The sequence below is a fragment of the Thyridium curvatum genome (genome assembly GCF_004353045.1).
Source record: "Thyridium curvatum strain D216 chromosome Unknown NODE_35_length_383278_cov_80.659980, whole genome shotgun sequence".
NCBI lineage: Eukaryota > Fungi > Ascomycota > Sordariomycetes > Thyridiales > Thyridiaceae > Thyridium > Thyridium curvatum.
In genome coordinates this window covers 254,825-272,667 of record NW_022156790.1, presented here as the reverse complement: position 1 = coordinate 272,667, position 17,843 = coordinate 254,825, and the positions used below count along the sequence as shown (strand labels likewise).

At 52.2% G+C, this 17,843-nt stretch overlaps 8 protein-coding genes across 8 annotated transcripts; 3 read left to right on the top strand and 5 right to left on the bottom strand.

The window, feature by feature from the left end:
- Positions 1-184: 184 nt before the first annotated feature.
- Positions 185-561, bottom strand: E0L32_006295 (uncharacterized protein; the record flags this gene model as incomplete). Its single annotated transcript, XM_031140912.1, has 2 exons — positions 185-414; positions 480-561. The coding sequence occupies 2 exons, from the start codon at positions 559-561 to the stop codon at positions 185-187; spliced, it is 312 nt and encodes a 103-aa protein (XP_030995033.1).
- Positions 562-1,574: 1,013 nt separating this feature from the next.
- Positions 1,575-2,703, top strand: E0L32_006294 (uncharacterized protein; the record flags this gene model as incomplete). The annotated part of the gene is made up of 5 exons (XM_031140911.1): positions 1,575-1,899; positions 1,966-2,088; positions 2,143-2,264; positions 2,314-2,398; positions 2,465-2,703. 5 exons carry the CDS (start codon positions 1,575-1,577, stop codon positions 2,701-2,703), a joined length of 894 nt encoding a protein of 297 aa, XP_030995032.1.
- A 1,196-nt stretch (positions 2,704-3,899) lies between these two features.
- Positions 3,900-5,024, bottom strand: E0L32_006293 (uncharacterized protein; the record flags this gene model as incomplete). The annotated part of the gene is made up of 6 exons (XM_031140910.1): positions 3,900-4,000; positions 4,053-4,259; positions 4,325-4,409; positions 4,461-4,576; positions 4,627-4,746; positions 4,802-5,024. 6 exons carry the CDS (start codon positions 5,022-5,024, stop codon positions 3,900-3,902), a joined length of 852 nt encoding a protein of 283 aa, XP_030995031.1.
- A 1,299-nt stretch (positions 5,025-6,323) lies between these two features.
- Positions 6,324-7,344, top strand: E0L32_006292 (uncharacterized protein; the record flags this gene model as incomplete). Its single annotated transcript, XM_031140909.1, has 4 exons — positions 6,324-6,431; positions 6,497-6,627; positions 6,692-7,050; positions 7,118-7,344. 4 exons carry the CDS (start codon positions 6,324-6,326, stop codon positions 7,342-7,344), a joined length of 825 nt encoding a protein of 274 aa, XP_030995030.1.
- Positions 7,345-8,418: 1,074 nt separating this feature from the next.
- Positions 8,419-13,451, top strand: E0L32_006291 (uncharacterized protein; the record flags this gene model as incomplete). The annotated part of the gene is made up of 5 exons (XM_031140908.1): positions 8,419-9,307; positions 9,373-10,125; positions 10,184-11,523; positions 11,577-11,609; positions 11,664-13,451. The coding sequence occupies 5 exons, from the start codon at positions 8,419-8,421 to the stop codon at positions 13,449-13,451; spliced, it is 4,803 nt and encodes a 1,600-aa protein (XP_030995029.1).
- Positions 13,452-13,560: 109 nt separating this feature from the next.
- Positions 13,561-14,317, bottom strand: E0L32_006290 (uncharacterized protein; the record flags this gene model as incomplete). Its single annotated transcript, XM_031140907.1, has 2 exons — positions 13,561-13,904; positions 13,960-14,317. 2 exons carry the CDS (start codon positions 14,315-14,317, stop codon positions 13,561-13,563), a joined length of 702 nt encoding a protein of 233 aa, XP_030995028.1.
- Positions 14,318-14,653: 336 nt separating this feature from the next.
- Positions 14,654-15,793, bottom strand: E0L32_006289 (uncharacterized protein; the record flags this gene model as incomplete). The annotated part of the gene is made up of 1 exon (XM_031140906.1): positions 14,654-15,793. The coding sequence occupies one exon, from the start codon at positions 15,791-15,793 to the stop codon at positions 14,654-14,656; it is 1,140 nt and encodes a 379-aa protein (XP_030995027.1).
- Positions 15,794-16,117: 324 nt separating this feature from the next.
- On the bottom strand, positions 16,118-17,305 carry E0L32_006288 (uncharacterized protein; the record flags this gene model as incomplete). The annotated part of the gene is made up of 1 exon (XM_031140905.1): positions 16,118-17,305. The coding sequence occupies one exon, from the start codon at positions 17,303-17,305 to the stop codon at positions 16,118-16,120; it is 1,188 nt and encodes a 395-aa protein (XP_030995026.1).
- Positions 17,306-17,843: the final 538 nt, after the last annotated feature.

Genomic DNA, 17,843 nt, shown 5'->3' with positions numbered 1-17,843 from the left:
GGGTCACTAGCTGACCAAGAACTGAGTAACCCCACTGACTAAACGAGTGACTAGGTGTAAATCACATGGAAATCCGTTGCCTTTGAAACAGAAATTTGTTGGTTGAACTTTCTGAGCCAGCGTGACTATCTTCAACACAGTGGGCCTGTGTGCGACCATTCGTGGCTAGCAGACACGAGCCACCTCACTGGTGAGACTCATGCTCCTCCTCCCTAGAAGCATAAAGTATTTTGTAGGCGGCATCGGCATCATCGCGCTTGGCAGTGCCATCTTGCTCCCTGGTGGCGTACAAGATCTTGTAGGCGGCATCAGCATCGTCCCGCTTGACGGTGCCGTCTTCCTGCCTGGCGGCATATAAGATCTTGTAGGCGGCGTCTGCGTCATCAGGAGCACGAACATCATGACCCGACAAGACTATTCAAAGTTAGGAGCCTGTGTTGTTTATGAAAATGGCTGAGTGATAAAGAGAGATTGCTCACCCAAGCTCTTGGCCTTGATCGGGGATGCCTGCAAGACGGGAGCAAGCAGGGCAAGCAAGGCAACAGGGAGTTTCACAAGCATTGTGCTCACGGTAAGTGAGGGTTGTGTTTGATGTAGTGATTGATGGTAATACAGCGGAAAGGATCAGGGTTGAGAGAATTTGAGGAGAGGCTTTGACAGAAAGTAGGCTGGGAACTGAGCTCAGTTTTGTAGCCCATATGAGCATATTCCAAGACTCTTCCGTTTCGCGAAGATTACACCGATGTCACGTACAAGAGAAGCTCATATTGAGATTCGCAGACTCGACCTATCAACCAAAACGACGTCCGAAGTATACTATACTGTGAGTTATTAATTTTAGCCCTCCGGTCAGGGGGTGTCTGTAGCGGAGTGTGTGACTCTGCACCTAACGCAGAAACTTGACGCGGATGGGACTCGGGAGTCTCGAGATGACAATTTGTGGCCAAAGGTGCATATGAGCCAACTGCAGCGGGATGAGCCATTTGTCATTACCACCTTCTTAATGAGGTACTGATCTCCTTGAGGAACACAGGATATTGCATACAAGTCTCATTCAATGCATGCACGACCTGCAATCGGTGAGGTCGTATAATGTTGAAACTGATGGAACACGGAGTCACTGTGCTTTGTCGGCCCCGGGCAACTAGCCGGTGACCCGAACGCAGGCTGCATGGCTTCGACACGGAGGTCAGCTTCCGCGGAAATATTTTTCGCGCTCTATTTGCTCGGCATATTCGGTTTATCGATTGTGGACGTTGGTATTACTGGAATCTTTGAAGTCTTCAGCGCGCGTGACATTCCCAATTCGGGCAGTCCAGTCTGTTGGTGTCACCAATAGCCCATGCATATTGGAATCAGCCCCCCACACCCACGTTCTCTTTTGCTGTCACTACAGTTCTGCAGTGTACTGCGATTGGCCTCAAGAACGAACTCGCTCATATCCTAGAAAGATAGTTGATTATGATACAGGAATTAGTTTACACGGTCATATCAACGATTGCATCGTCTTGCAAATCCAGTGAAGTCGGGTTGGAAATCTACGCACCTCACTTCCAAAGCTCGTGAGGCCCAACATGTTGCCATATAGGGGCTTCAAGCACGTTCGATGGCTGAAAATGCCTTTGACAAATCTGGGCAAAGGAAACGGCTTCACGAAGATACCCACTGACGACAAAACAGGCCAAGCAATGTCATATGAAGACATCGACTCTGAAGATGGCTTGTTGTCCAAGCACCAGACCCAACCTCAGCTTGATAGAAGGACGACGAGCACATCACGAATTCATTCATATTCTTTCCTTGGTCATTTCGTCCTGGTGTGTACATACACAGTCGTTTTCTTCGTCCTTGCTAGCCGAGGCCGTTGGTTCCATGACCTTCGCAAGGACATTGTGCACTGTAAGTTTAGAGAACCTTCAGTTGCGTGTTTGATTCGATGATCACCTACTGATTGATGAATGATAGCTCCTGCAAACTCGATCGTGGAGTACGAGTCCAAGGTCTTCAATCCAGGTCTTTGTCTTCGCGGCCCCTTCTCCGCAGAGCCCTCTGAAGAGTCTGACAGAGCATGGTCTGAGCTGGTTGAAAGTAAGCATCTCTCAGGACCAATTCTCTTGTGCAAAATTGATAACAAGAGCCCAGACGCCCACGTGAGAATTTCAGGCGAGGACCTGAGGCGCATCAATAAGACTTCCATTCCCCTACCAGACGAGGAAGATACCTACTGGGGCACCTTGGGGGTCATTCACGAGTTGCATTGCCTCGTGAGTATCTCGCTTTACATTCGTATGCCTACTTGCTAATAAAATCAAGAAACGAATCCGTCAGTACGTTTACAAGGACCACTACTTCCCCGACCTGAACCCACATCAGGAGATGTTAAATCACTGGCATACTCGTAAGTCAAGGAATGCGGGTTGCGACATGTGCTCAACATGAATGAATCGCTAATACTGGATGTTAGGACACTGTATCGAAATCCTTCGCCAAGCAGCCATGTGTAGGGGCGATGTGTCCTTGATCACGATGTTTTGGAGTGATGACACTGCTTCTCCGGTGGCCGATTTTAATGTACCGCACTCTTGTGTCAATTTCGACGCCATTCAGGATTGGGCCAAAGAACGATCATTCAACCCTATGAAGCCAGGCTATCTCCGTCATCCAACCCTCGGTGTGTATCTGTTGAGCCGTTTTTCCTTCTAGAATTCTACCTTCTAATGAATTGCTTTCCAGGGGCCTCCTTTGCGGATGGCCACAGCCATGACATCGGCGTTGCTGAGCAAAAACAGCACGATGGGCTTATGTCGATGGAAGATATCCCTAAAAGTTGTCACTGAAATCATACTGGCAAATAGCGGACATGGTCAGGTTGAGGTCTATTCACGCTGGGTCGGAGGGGATTCGGAGGTGGCTATTAAGCCCTCATTCGTACTGTAATACTGTACGTAGATTGATACTAGGGCTCGGGAAGGTGACAATCGTGCACCTGTCAGGGCCTTATGGCGCTATTCAGAATCGAAAATCTCGTGTAGCTATCATGTCTTCATCGAACAGCTTACGCACTGGTTGTGTTCTTCCTGTTGTTTGCAGTGTCGATCCATCCACATGCAAGCTTTCGTGTCACTCCTCGAAGCTTATAAGTCCGGCTCGGTCTGAATTCAGATGCAATTCCATAGCTTCAACTAGTACAGAAAGAGCAGGTGGAAGAACTTCCATTCTCTCCGTCGCTTGTGAGTGTTTGAATTTAGCTGCGGTAGCTACGCTAGAGAGACCTGCATCTGCGTCAAAGCCAGTCGAACTCCCCCGCAGCCCGATAAGGCCGGCATTGCCAAATTAAGACCAAATCTGCTAGCCCTCGTCATGGTGGTGATGACCGCAGGACGTTGTGTCACAATGACCTGCACAGGTCCTCGGCCTTTTCGTAGGGACGAGAAAGCCAGCATGTCTTGCTTATCATCAAACGAGCGAACGAATGGCATTTGTCAAAATTGAGAACCAAACCGCTTGCGCGCTTTCGGGATTTGCAACATCAGTCCAAGCTACTAACTTATTCCGCATGATACACGTCACCGGGCCAATAGGAAAACCTACCCCGTAGTATGTAGCTCATATCCTCATGATAATAGTGACTACTAGCAGCTTCGTCTGCGTATCGCTCAGTGTGGGCACGGTGAATGCTGCTTTTAGGCACTCGGATAGCATTTCGGAGAAGCAGCGTTATATGTGACTAGTATTGCGCATTGACGCAAGCAGCTACTCATATAGACTATTGACTGTATCGTCAAAGCCTATGAATATCTCGCTGGGGCACACAGTGGACTGATAACCTCTCCTGCCACACGCGCACTGCGGCCCGCCCGCACCCATAGCAAGATTGCCTCTGCCTCTCGTGAGCATCACTAGACCTTTAGTCTCTGCGAAGTTGGCAGCGGAACAAATGGGAGCTTCTTTGGAACGTCCCAGTCCTCGATGAGTCTGTGGCCGTTGGGATATGATGCCCCTGGTTTGGTCAGCGCACATCACAATGCCGGTGTTTTGTTAGCCTCACTCACCATAGACTGGGTGGTTCAGTTCGCCCTCTCCATAGATGTCGACGCGACGTTCCTCCAGCCACTGCTCAACTTTTGTCCAGTCCACGCATTCGTGATCCGCAGCAAAATCGGTCTCTGGGACTCGGCTTTTGAGCGTCCAGTAGAAGGTCATTGGCGACATATCAGCTCGACACATTATACTCTGACGGACGACATCCATACAGTGATCTATTATATTAATCAGATAAGGGCTTCTTGAGTTGAGGCCAATCTTCGGCAAATCAAATACTTACCGACGTGCGTTTGTAATTCTTCATGATCGCGAACTCCAAACCAGTGTCCGTATCTGGTCAAGTTGGAAGACCAGCGAATCATTTTCTGACAGCTTTCAGCATCTTAGTCTCTGTTTCCAAAGTTCTGGAAACTTACAAGACAGTGTAGCTCATGGAAAACAGTGGGCATGCCAAGGTAGCCTCCACTGCCCAAAGCTACTGATGTCCTATTGAGTCTTTGAAGATTTTCGTCCGTGAGTCGAAAATTCGTGTCTGGGCCAGTGAGCATGGAGAAGTCGTGGCGTTGATAGAGTTGGACTTACGTTCCATCAGACTATGCCATGCCTCGTCAGACGCGTCGGTCATTCCCATGAACGGGTTTGGGTTGTCCTCGCGAGTGTACATCTCTGTGACCTGATACTGTAATGCGTCCCTCGCTGGTACTGTCATGGATGTTATAAAATGCCATGATAGAACACATCTGGCTGAGAGACTGACCATATATGAGATTGGGAAGTCGCGCAGGCAAAGTAGCCTTGAGCCACGCTGTGATAACTATGAGATACAAAGCTGCGACCGAAATATGGATCATAATGATCCTGAGAGTAAGTCTCTTGGAAGACCGAGGCGAGCAGTTTGGACACTCAGAATCATCACTTGTGTTGATTTCCAAGTCTTCATCCTTGAGAAGGCCCTCTGCTTCATGCCCTTTGCAGTCCATTGTGTCTAGAGACAGAAAATCAAAGAATAATTAACAAAGTGAAGTATGTCGACTGAAGAAGACGTTAGAGACGAAAGTCTTTTGGGTTGATTTTCTAGGAGTATTGCGACCTCTCAACATCTAGCTCACTGCCTCTTGTTCGTGTGGCTGGTGTCGACAGTAATTCCGATGTTCCGAACAATTGATAGCCGTTGCAAGCAAGTGATCGGCTATATTTTAGACGATAGATGTAAAGGCTTGTTAAATGTCAATCGACATTGTTTGATTGATGGGAAATCTGAGCTAATGCCGAACGCGTCCCGTCGGCGCAGCATTTGACCGTATTGGGGTTATCGAGATCGCCACATCGTTATTAACATTGAAGCACGAAAGCATGCCCCCCCTTTTAAACCGATGTTGCACAACAGATGGACAAAGCTTGTTGGTTCTCTGTGTCTTTCGGTCACAAGGCTTATCTACCCAGGGCGATTCTACCGCAAAAGGAACAATGTTGCGCCCTGCAAAATCTTGCATCTCACATGTGCCTAAATGTCGTCCTAGGTACTTCTTCTAATATAGGGTGTGGTTTTAAAATCCGGTGCGCATAGCAGGTTAGTTACACAGGGAAACATCCAAAGGTTACATTATCACCGTGTATGGGCCTTGAGACATGACAACATTCTCACTGCCTCATACGGCAGGTCTGCACGATATTTCCTTGCTGCAGCTGACCAGAGATCATTTCCAGTTCCGTACATATTCGAAACAACGACTTGGCAAAACACATCACACCTTCTTCAACAGTCCTGCTTACCCGGTGCCATTCCCAGAGACAGAGAACCTCGGAGAGAATGCCCCCGTTCCCTACACTGCAAAGCATGCTGGACTCCGGATGAATGACCAACATCACCTCACGTTTACTGTTCAGCGACACCCTTCATTTCTTTTCATTACAGAAACCCTTCGACAGTCAGATCGAACCCTCGACGATGAACCTACTCTTGACCAAACCTAAATACATGTCCCTTCTTCCCGGCAAAGCTGGTCTTCGTGAGCATGCTAACACACTACACGCACCGCCGGGTGAGTCTCTATTGACCCGCCTCTTGCGACTGGTGCTCCTCCTGTCCCTCTCCACGATAATCTTCGTTGGGGTATTCCTACTGGGAAGTTATGCGGGCTACAAAGAGGCAGCTTTATTTCACCGACACCTCCAAGCCGAGTCTTGTGAGTTACGCGGAGCCGGAAACGCTGCCTCGGCTCCCCCATCAGATCGTTTGTCTAATCCTCCAGGGACGTCTTCCTCCACCATATGTCAAAATGCATCTTACCGGATCGAGTGGAGAGCACTCTCTTTTGAGGAACGAACCAGCTACATTGAAGCTGTCAATTGCCTGGCTCGTACTCCGTCTGTTCTGGGAGGCAATGGTACAATTTATGACGATTTTGCTTTTGTTCATAATCTACACGCCCACAGCAGTAAGTTCCCATAGCCTTCCGAGATGGCCGCGCTCACAGTCCACATAGCGCATGGAAAGGCTGCATTCTTTTCTTGGCATAGAAGGTTTATCTCAGTGTATGAGCAGTACCTCAAAGACAAGTGCACCTACACAGGCGCTCTTCCGTACGTATCAGAACAAGTGGAGAATTTCCTGTCCGCATGGGGATGGATGGTTAACTGGTACTAGGTACTGGGACTGGACCCTGGACTGGGAAAACCTCCCAGGTTCCCCGATATTTTCAGCCGTTGCTGGATTCGGTGGGAATGGGGACCACACAGCACCCAAGGGCGTAGGCGACGGACATTGCGTGACCGACGGCCCATTTGCAGATCTCCACCCCTTGTTTTATGGCTCAACTTTGCGGCCGCACTGCTTGTCGCGCGGCTTTACAGACTTCCATGGACGAAACGCCAGCCCGGCGGTGGTGCAGGAGGTTCTGGGCTCGGCAGACTACGAGACCTTCTTCCTGGCTGTCGAGAATGGTCCTCATAATGTGGCGCCGAATGGAATTCGAGGAGACTTTTATAGCTTCACAGCCCCCTACGGTGAGTGCACTGCCTGTTCTATCTTCTCCTCCCCGTGAGATGGCTCCTAATCTTAACGTGTCTTTAGACCCAATCTTTTACCTCCATCATGCGCAGTTGGACCGCTTATGGTTTCTGTGGCAGAGAAAAGACGCGGGACATCGGCTGAGAGAGTACACTGGGCGGACTGACACCAGCAATGCTGCCAGTCTTGAAGACCTCCTAGTGCTGGGCGGCCTGGCGCCTGATATCACTGTCTCCCAGGTCATGGATACAGAAGGGGCTGAACTGTGTTACCGATACTCTTTAAGTTGATTCAGGATCTATGAGAGGCCAAGGTCTGCTTCCTAATCTACTATGTTCACAGTCCTGTGTGCACTCTATGCGTCATTGAGTTGACTGTCTCGATATGATGAGGCCCGGAGCATTGAGGGCACCTTCATCTCGAGACACCCGGCATATATATCCATTCTTTCAATATGGAAATGATGTTCTACCAAGCCACGAGCCCTGTGAAAGTTTCCACGGCAGAAATGCTCTGGGAATTGCATGTAAGACTAGATTAGTAGACAGATCCGGTAAGCCTCAGAAAAGATCAAAATGTAACATCTGGCAGGTTGAGTTTAGTGGCTGTGGGTCAAACGTTAAATGAGCCTTCCTCACAGCCAGGCAACAGAATGCGGTCCTATCAAGGTCGCGCCATTCTGGCGCCGTGTCCCAATAGGTACTCACTGCATAGGAATGTGGTCCCTTTTCGGGTAGCTGAATAGATCCTGGCGCGCCGATCTATGTGGAGCATTTGCGCCAGGCTTCACTATTAAAATCTTGGCATTACTTACCTAGATCAGTTCTCCTGACGGGCCACTGTACCCCTAGCAGGACAGAGTTGCCGAGAGGCGTCTGAGGAGAGTGCAGGCGTAAATTTCGAACATTTGTCAGGTACTGTGTATGGAAAGAGGGGGCTTTGCGGCACCCTAAAGTTTGCATGGACGGCTTCAATGTCTTGGTACAGGTGCATGATTTACCCCTACCCCCTATGCGCCCTGCATCCCTACGTTCCATCGTATGGCAGTACCCGTTCTGGTCCAGGCAGCATGATTCTTTCTCAGCTAGTTGGTGTGGCGTTGGTTTTGACGGATCCAGGGGCAACAGCATGTGCACTTATACGACGGGAGAGCAAATCAAGCGCACCAACAGAATGTGTCTGCGGCAACAAGTGTTTCTTCTGATCATCAAAGACACAGCCACCAGAGCCTTCCCTCTCACAGTGCAGCATGAGGAGCTTTGCATATAGATGTCTACTTAAAGTCATCCTCGTTGCTCAATCGTCGAAGGCAGATCTCCGTCCCCGGACTGCACGCTTCTTCCCCGAAAGCACTGAACTCGATCATGGCTCTGGAAATCATTCCGCCCGAGGGACTGGCTCCCTTGGTGCAGCAGACCAAAGCATTGATCCAGAAAAACATCCTTCTCCTGCGTAGAAGATGGATATCAACTCTCCTGGCAGCATACATCTTCCCCGTCCTCATTCTTGCGCTTCTCGTCAACCTTAACCGCATTGGTAATGCGCAGACAGGCTATGGGGTCGGAAGCCCGGCACCTCTGAAAGACTTTAGAAGTGTGTTGCCTACCGACAAGCAATTCGTCGTTGTCTCCAACTCGAGTATGGGGCCGGATGTCGATCGAGTTATCAAGAACCTCGTCGAGCCTCTTGGAGGCTTTTCTGATCGCATTGTCAAACTCAACAGCGAGGACGATCTTACGAAGCAATGTGTTGTCAACCGCCGAGGCTACTCGCCATGCCATGCCGCTGTTGTCTTTGAAGACTCGCCGCTGACCTCCGGAGGGAGGGGCAATTGGACTTACACCATGAGAACCGACCCCGGCAAGCAGTCCGTGGGTAGAGTCAACGTCTTTGCGCACGATAGCACCTTCGAAACCCTGTGGCTCCCGATGCAGTTTGCCATCGAGAATGCCATCACCAATGCCACCGATGTCCGCTTGTCGGCCTACACGTACACCTCGACGACGGCCGCACAGATGGAGAAGTACAGGCGGGCGGATTTTGCATACACCTTCTCGACCATATTCATCATCATCTACTTTATCAGCTACATGCCCATCATCTTCCATGCCGTCACCACCATCGCTGCCGAGAGGGAGCTAGGCATAGCGCAGCTGATCGACGCAATGGGTGGCAAACCAGTGGCTCGCGTGATAGGCTTCGTAGTGCCGCTGAACATTCTTTACCTTCCCACCTGGATCGTCTTTGGATCTTGTAGGTTTCAGTACCCACGCCGCGAACACTGATTACTTTATATGCTGAAATCTAGTCATTGGCAGTGTACTGGTACTCCCTCTTCAAAGCCTCGAATGCCGCCATTCCCATTTTCTGGTCCATCTTTACCGGCATGGCCATAACCAATGCCAGCATCTTTGGCGCCGCTTTCTTCTCCGGCCGCAGCATATCTGGGATAGTGGTTACTGTATCATTCGTGAGTCTTGCAGCCATTGCTGCTGACAGTCTACCCAAGAGTACCTTGACTACTGGGGCAGCCGTTCTATGCTCGTTGCTGTTCCCGGCTATGAACTTCATCTACGCACTCTCTCGCATGAGCCGTTTCGCCTTTCTAGATTCGCCTGTCGATATGTCTTCGGCTGCCTACCTTGAACAGGCACAAGAGCTAAATCAGAGATACCTCGTGGCTTCATGGGTATTCTGGTTCCTTCTGTTCATCCAGATTCTCGGGTATCCGATTCTGGCTGTGTTTGCGGAGCACTTGATGCACGGTCTGAGCTCCACGCGCAGATCTCTGTCTTCAACCCCTGAGACCGAGGCATCATCCGTGGCTGTGGAAACTACCTCTCTGAGAAAGGAATACGCCCCATCACTTCTGCGCCGATTTTTCTGTTGCGGTCGCCGGTCCGAGACTGTTATCGCTGTTGATGGTCTGGATCTCATCGCACGCAAGAGCCAAATCCTCTGCCTGCTGGGTGTGAATGGGTCTGGGAAGACAACAACACTAGAGCTGATCGGCGGTAATCAGCGCTCAACAGCTGGACACGTCCAGATCAACGCAGCCTCAACAAAGCTTGGTACGTATGTATCGCTCCATTTCTGCGCTTCTTATTGCTCACGACGTCTTCACTTTAGGTATCTGTCCACAGAAGAACCTCCTCTGGCCCAAGCTGACCGTGTTCGAGCACGTCAAACACTGGAGTGGGATAAAAGGCGGCCATGAAAGCCCCGAAGAAATACTTCAGCTCATCGAAGCCTGCGACCTCACTTCCAAAATACACAGCCGTTCAGCCACTCTCAGTGGTGGACAGAAGCGCAAACTGCAACTCGCTTGCATGTTTGTCGGCGGTAGTACAGTCTGCCTCATGGACGAGGTCACGACCGGCCTGGACCCTGTCTCCCGCAGAGTCATTTGGAATATCATCCTCGCAGAGCGCTCCAAGAGGTCCATGATTTTCACGACTCACTTTCTCGATGAGGGTGAGGTGCTCGCCGATCACATTGTGCTGCTTTCCCGGGGCCAGATCAAGGCTCAGGGATCCGGCGCCGAGATGAAGAACCGCTTTGGAGGTGGGTATCGCGTGGTTGTTCCAAAGACAGGGACGCTTCTCGATCTCAATGTGCCCTGTACCACCCACCAAGACCAGGTGATTTATCACACCGAGGACTCCAAGTCTGCTGCAGAGCTCATCACGGAATTGGAGGCTGCAGGTCAGAAGGACATCGCGATGCAGGGCCCGACCATCGAGGACGTCTTCTTGAATCTCACGCAGGATGTCGACGATGCAGCAAAGACAGATTTGGGAACCACCAAACCCCTGTCAACGGAATTGTCAGATATGTCCAATCTACTTGAGGGAGACAAACAGCAACGCTCTGGAGTGATCCTCAACCCAGGGAAACCCACTTCGGCTCTCTATCAAATTCTGGTCTTGTTTAGAAAGCGGTTCACTATTCTCCCGAGATTTTGGCTGGCTCCTTTGATGGCCCTGGTTCTCCCCTCCGTCATCCCTTCCCAAATCTACGGCGCGGTGTTCTCAGAAACGTTCAAGCGCCCGACTTGCGACCAAGTCATCGGTGGGGGGACCTTCTCGAATCGTGTTTCACTCAGGAATTCCTTCAACTTCAGGGGTTCCCGCTCTTTTATGCCTATCGGACCACCCACCGTTAGGGATACCTTAGTCAAGGTCGCCTCGACTTTCCCGATCGGCCAGTCTTTCAATATGTCCTCCTTTGACGATCAGTTTTCCTTCCAACCCGACTTGAAAAGTTTTATGCAGACAATCAGTGATCAGTCCGTGCTGGTCGATTACGGAGGTGTCTTCATGGGCGACGATAAAAACCCTCCGACCATTGCCTACAACACCCAGTATGGCGTCTTTGGTGTAACGCAGATGATGAACCTTTTCTCCTCGCTCCGTTCGCAGGTCAAAATTGATGCCGGCGTTGGTTCGTTCAGCACCCTCAACTCATCGGTGAGTAAATCCTGCCCGATTTTCTCCGAACGACTTGAGCTGACCATATGTAGGGAGATGGCGATGGCAGTCTTGCTTGGGTGCTTGTAAGTCTTGACAGTAACCTATCGATTCAGCTCCTGAGCTAACCGCATCAACAGATTGTGCTTTTTCTCTTTGTAGTCTATCCATCCTTCTTCGCCCTCTACCCGGCTTACGAAAAGTCCCACAACATCCGAGCCCTGCAATACGCCCACGGTGTCCGACCTTTTCCTTTGTGGATGTCGCATCTGCTCTTCGACCTCATCACCGTTTTTCTCATTTCCATCGCGCTCACCCTTTCCGTCGCTCTGATCTTTCCGGAAAGCACTCTAGCTCCAGCAAACCTCTTTCCAGTATCCTTGCTCTATGGCGTAGCCATGATGGTCATGAACTACATCATCTCGCGCAGCTGCCGCTCTCAACTCACAGCCTTCACGACAGCATTCGGCATCAACATCTTGATGTACATCATCACCATGGTGACTTTCCTACTCCCGCGCATCTTTATCGACGCCGACAAGTTGGAGGGTGCGACAGATCTGGTTGCCTTCATCCTGGGTCTGTTCATGCCAACGATGAATCTGCTGAAGGCTCTGGCCGTCTGTTTCAACACGAGCAAGATCTGCTGCCGCGAAAGTGGGATGGTCACCAACCCGATCTCTATGTATGCTTACGGCGGACCGATCTTGCTGCTCGTCATACAAGTCATCGCCTTCATCCTGATCCTCGTCTGGCTTGAGTCCAGCCACAGCTTCGAGTCCCTGCGCCAGCTGCTCCGACGCAACGAGCCAGCCCCCGAAGCGGAGGACGGCATGTCCGGGACGGCCAGCGCGATCGCCAAAGAAGCCGCCCGCGTCCAGGTCAGCGGTTCAGAAGACCTCCTCTGCCTGTCGCATGTCACGAAGCGATTCGGCGACAACGTCGCCGTCGACGACGTGTCCCTCGGCGTCGGCCGCAACGAGATCCTCGCTCTGCTGGGGCCGAACGGCGCCGGCAAGACGACCCTCGCCAACATGATCATGGGCCAGCTGTCCCCGGACACAGGGCGCATCCAGGTAAGCGGCGTCGAGGTCCTCACCTCGACGCAGCACACCTCCCTCGGCGTCTGCCCGCAGGTCGACGCGCTGGACCTCATGACGGCGCGGCAGCACGTCGAGCTCTACGCGCGGCTGCGCGGCGCGCCGCAGTCCAACGTGCAGGCCGTGCTGGACCGGCTGGGCCTGGCGCCGCACGCTGACAAGCTCGCGTCGCGGCTGTCGGGCGGCAACAAGCGCAAGACGAGCCTGGCGGTCGCGCTCGTCGGCAACCCGGACGTGCTGGTGCTCGACGAGCCGAGCTCGGCCATGGACGCGGCGGCCAAGCGCGCCATGTGGCGCCTACTGGCGGCCGTGGTGCCCGGCCGGTCGGTGCTGCTGACGACGCACTCGATGGAGGAGGCGGATGCGCTGGCGACGCGCGTGGCGATCCTGTCGAAGCGTCTGCTGGCGCTGGGCACAACGCGCACGCTGCGGGAGCGGTATAGCAATGTCTACCACGTCGAATTGGTGCTACGGTCAGCGCCCGAGTCTAGTCCGGAGGAGATGCGTGGCGTGGAGCAGTGGGTGCGGCAGCGGTTTGAGGGTGTGGCGTTCAGTGGTGAGAGCTTGGGAGGCCAGGTCAAGTTCTTCATTCCTAATACTCCTACTTCCTCAGAAGGTAGACAAGGTGCAGTGGGCGGGCGGAAGCAGAGGAGCGCTATTGGTCGCTTGATCGAGACGCTGGAGGCGCATAAGGAGGAGTTGGGTCTGGCTGACTACAGCATTGGAGCGCCGACGCTGGAGAGGGTCTTTTTGAGTGTCATGAAGGAGAGCGACGTGAGCGAGGAGGACTACATTAAGAAGAAGAGAAGATGGCTATTTGGTCTATGATTAATCTATGAATAGAAGCGCTATTTTGTGATACCAACAAGGGGTAATTTAAGCAGAGTCTAATACAGCCAATATCGTACATGCTCATAATCTTACATCGACGTTCCTCTCACCTAGTGATCGCTTTGATTGACTCCCGGAAAAGCATATTGGCGTACACTAAGTGGAAATCGAGAAGAATCTCAGGAGACAACTTTTTCGGCTTCGTCGGGTTGCAGACCAGGTGTTGCAAGTGAACTTGGACAGACGACTCTGTCCGTTGGATGGCGAAGCGGTGCACTCCTCCAAACTCGCTGGTGTCTGATCCAAAGACGATATCTACGTGGCTCTCACTCTCACCGAGAGTGATCTCAACCACTTGGAAAGCACCAAAGAGCTTGGTGTGAAGGGCTGGCAGAGCCGTATCGGAGAGCTCGGTGGTGGACCAGATGGCCGGTGCTGTATCTTGAATCCCTAGGCTTTCGGTTAGCATGGCGATAGGTTCATTAGGTAAGAGCAAGACACTAACTGGACATATGGACCAAGTCTATCCCTACGGCCTTAAGTGCTACCCGTTCAGGCCCAAAGACGTAGCCACCAAAGAACCCGCGTAGGAATCTCGCAAGTAGCACCGTATCCGGGACTTCTCGAAATCGTGCAGCGAGCTCAGTGTACTGAGAATCCATCACCGCAGGGTGATTATTCCTGTTGATAAGCTCTTTGACCGTCCATGACTGGCGGAGGGAGTCAGGAATGCTGCGGGAGGCGATGATTGGTGTATCAATCGCGGTGGTGTTGCGGTAGACGCGGTAGGCGTAGTATCCGGCTGCGGTAGCGCTGGCAGCCGCCGCAACTTTTGCGAATTTGCCAATCAGTTGAGAGCCCATGGTTTTTAGATCTGTACAGAATTTGATAAGCAAAAGCTGCAGTTGGCGCGGTCGGCTCGAGCACTGAGCTATATGTGAGATTGGTATGACTCTTTGGAGCGCACGGGACTAAGAACCCAAGACCGCCGGCGAGAACTACTCGGCCCGGTTCCACCCACGATGGCGGCTCGGCGGTCCCGTTATTCAAGCCGCGTGACACGACACATCTGCACTTGTCTGCAAGATCTCGAAATGAGACAATTAATTGAGCAGACTTGGCCGGTCTTTCACATAGTGTCCTTCCCAATAGGACAAATGAGTTCTTCCTGTGTAAAGAGCGCCCACGTTCCAGCTGTGTCAATCACAGCCATCCACTTCACACGCCAGAATTCGAAACTCTGGCCTCGGACTGCTTCGTCTCGGCAAGAGTGGGAGCAACTCCTGAACACGCCCTCGGGGGAATGAGATGGGTGGCACCGCCCCAGTGGCCTGCATGCGCCACTCGACGTCCACCGCCCTCAATACTTGGAAGACATCGGGCGATGCCGGGCCGCCTCTCCATGTCCACTCTGTGTCCGTTCGGAGCACCTCGATAAACCGGCACCGGTCGCCCTGAAACCGGCACCGATCTTCGCGGGGCCGGATTGATGTCCGCTCCAGGCGGTAGTCGATGACCCAGATCCGGATGTCGAGGCCCATGACGTACTCCGCGAGCGTTTGGGCCAGGTCGTCGAGCCGGTGCGCGGACAGGGAATTCACGTGTGTAGTATCAAACTCGCAGGCCACTTCGCGGACACCGGTGGACCTGATGTTCCAGACAATCGCGCCCAAGGTAGCCATGACGGAGTGTATCGAGTCTCGAGAGAACGAGCCGAAAGTCATAGACCCTACACCAAACTTTCCCACACAAAACAGGTCGTCGGGGTATGCCAAGATATAATCTCTGAAGCCCTTCCGCGTCATCGAGAAGCCCAGGTCTTCGGACGGGACCCATCCTTCGAGACAGCCCAGGGCACGGTCACGGCCATATCGACGCCACACAGCAGCACGCGAACCGGAGCAAGTCATACGAAAGGTGCTCTCGTTCGTCAAGGCTGATGGGTTCAGGATCCTGGACTTGTACGCATTCTTGAACATTTTCTTGTCGCTCAGCAGCAATATCGAGTCCGCGCTATGAACATCCTCTCTGAGAGAGCCGAAGTTGATCCGAGGCATTTCGCGTCTCGGCAGCGCCGCATCCCAGATTTGGTCTTGTAGTTCCTGGGGCAACTTGCTGAAAAGACGGAACTCGGGGCCGGGGCAGGTGGTAGCAGGCGTGCCGACGCCGAGAAAAGGCAGCTTGCTTGAGAACGTCATTTCGTGCGGTTCGCATGGCCTAGTGGAGAGAGACATATTGAGCATGTACGAAGTGTCGATGCGAGGCGAGCGATTGTTTTGAGAAGTTGGAGCTCGAGAGGATTGATCGTGGGATTCGAATGAGATGGAAAGATTGTACATGGTTGAAATGATGACACGGGAGAGATTCGAGTACATGGAAAAGGTAAATACCTCACTCGTCACATCGATGACACAGATGCGTCTTGGGTCACACTAAAGAATCGATCAAAATCTGTTGTGCCAACATAAACTTTGGCTGTTCCATGGTTGACACTTGTCATAGTGATTTAAGTCTGCCGCTTGCTGCAAAATCATGGGTTGCCTCAAAATCGCTTAATCGCAGCATGCATAGGGCTATGAATCCCACTGCAATTCTTCTTATCCATCTACTCGATGTCGTCCCAACTACCGAGCTTGGTTCTTCTCTCAGAACCGATATGCCCCTCACCGACGCTTGCTTGCGTTGACACTGCTAATAACCCGGCTACTGGCAACGGTAGTCACCACAGGAGAAGGCGTCGTCCCGCACAGCATCTCCGCATAGCTCAGCGTGTTTCGCGTCATCGGCACATCGGCCAGTCCAGGATTGACGCAGGCAATAACCATGGTCCTGGTCTTGGAACCGTCGACAGAGGGGTCCAGAGCATGTTTCAAGACACGCGTTAACGCGCTCTGGCGAAATGGCAGGTAAGGAGGCTTTTTCTGCTTCCCGTCGGTGCCAGATTCCGACGTAGTTGATGCGAGAGCGTCGTATTTTGCCTTCCCTCGCATGCAGTCCTTGAGCGCCGACAGACTGACATTGATCTCGCGCGTCTCGCGCATGCGTTCGGGCCCATGTACCGCGACATCGCGCGCTGCCTCGGAGCCCGCCAAGTCGATAAGGTAGAGGAATCCGCTTGTGCCTGACTGCGTGTCGAGAATGCGAAAACGACAGATACTGTGAGACCGCGACGACGCGTCGTTCTTCAGCGTCGGCTTTGTCCTGCGGAAGGATGTGGCTCGCTCGATCGCGTCCATCATCTCGTCCCGTCCCTGAACGACATGCTCCTCTGCACCAAGCTGGGTGACACCGGCCGCGTTGTCCAGCAGTGAGATGGGCTTGCGATCGCTGAGCAAGTCGTAGCCCTGATTGCCAGCCAGCTCGATGATGGTCAAGAAGACTTGGCGTTCCTCAGATGCGCCTTTCTCAACCAAGGACTCCACCACTAGCTGCTCGAGCCGACTGATGGTGTAGGTCTTGCCAGAGCCTGTCTGGCCATAAGCAAAAATGGTGCCGCACCCTCCGTTCCGCGCCAGAGACACCAAATCATCCATGTGGCTATTGTAGATCTCTTGCTCTGTCGTCTCGGGCCCAAAGAGGTTGTCAACCTGATAGCTGTAAGACTTGAGAACAGGCCGGCCTTTGGGATGGTGGTAAAGGTCGTGGATGTCCAATACACCAGCTTGATTTGTGCGAGGATAGGATGCGCACGGGAAGCCTGCTGTCACGTCTTGGTCGAGAAACGGCCGTATCCTCACGCTGACAACCATGGAGGGGGTTCCGGTGGCTCCCGATCGGGGGCGGGGTCGTGGTTCGAAATTGTTCACCAGTGCCTCGTACAACGGCGTGTTTTCAAGATAAAACCCTTCCATGATAAATCTGGTGGCGGTGCAGTCAACTGACAGCGGTTTCTCAGATGTCTAACTCCGTCGGGTGACGGCTGATGTTGATAAACAAAGCGAATGGGTGCTGCCTTGGCTGTGATGAGTTGGACGGTGGGGCATTTCGACCAATCAACACGACACGTCACCGACTCGCCAACCCCCCACGACCCGCTGTCCAGATAAGACAGGCAAGTCTGGCGAAACAGTGAACTTCCGATGCTAAAGAGACATGTCGAAACGTACAATTGAAAAGCAGCTGCTATCAATCAATATTGGGAGGCGCTAAGGCCATAAAATTTATTTCTTGAACTGCTATGGAAAAACAAGGAAGAACACAAATAACCGTGAAAGGAGTGACGGAAAGAAGAAAGCTGAAAGAGGAATAACTAAGAAGACCAAGTCGAAGAAAAATAAAAACTGAAGAACCGTAGCCGTAGAAAGAGAGTGTTGAAACAGACGTGCACAAAACATACCCGTTATGTATCGAAATGTCAAGTGAGTGGTATTCCAGCTCCTCCATTCTTGG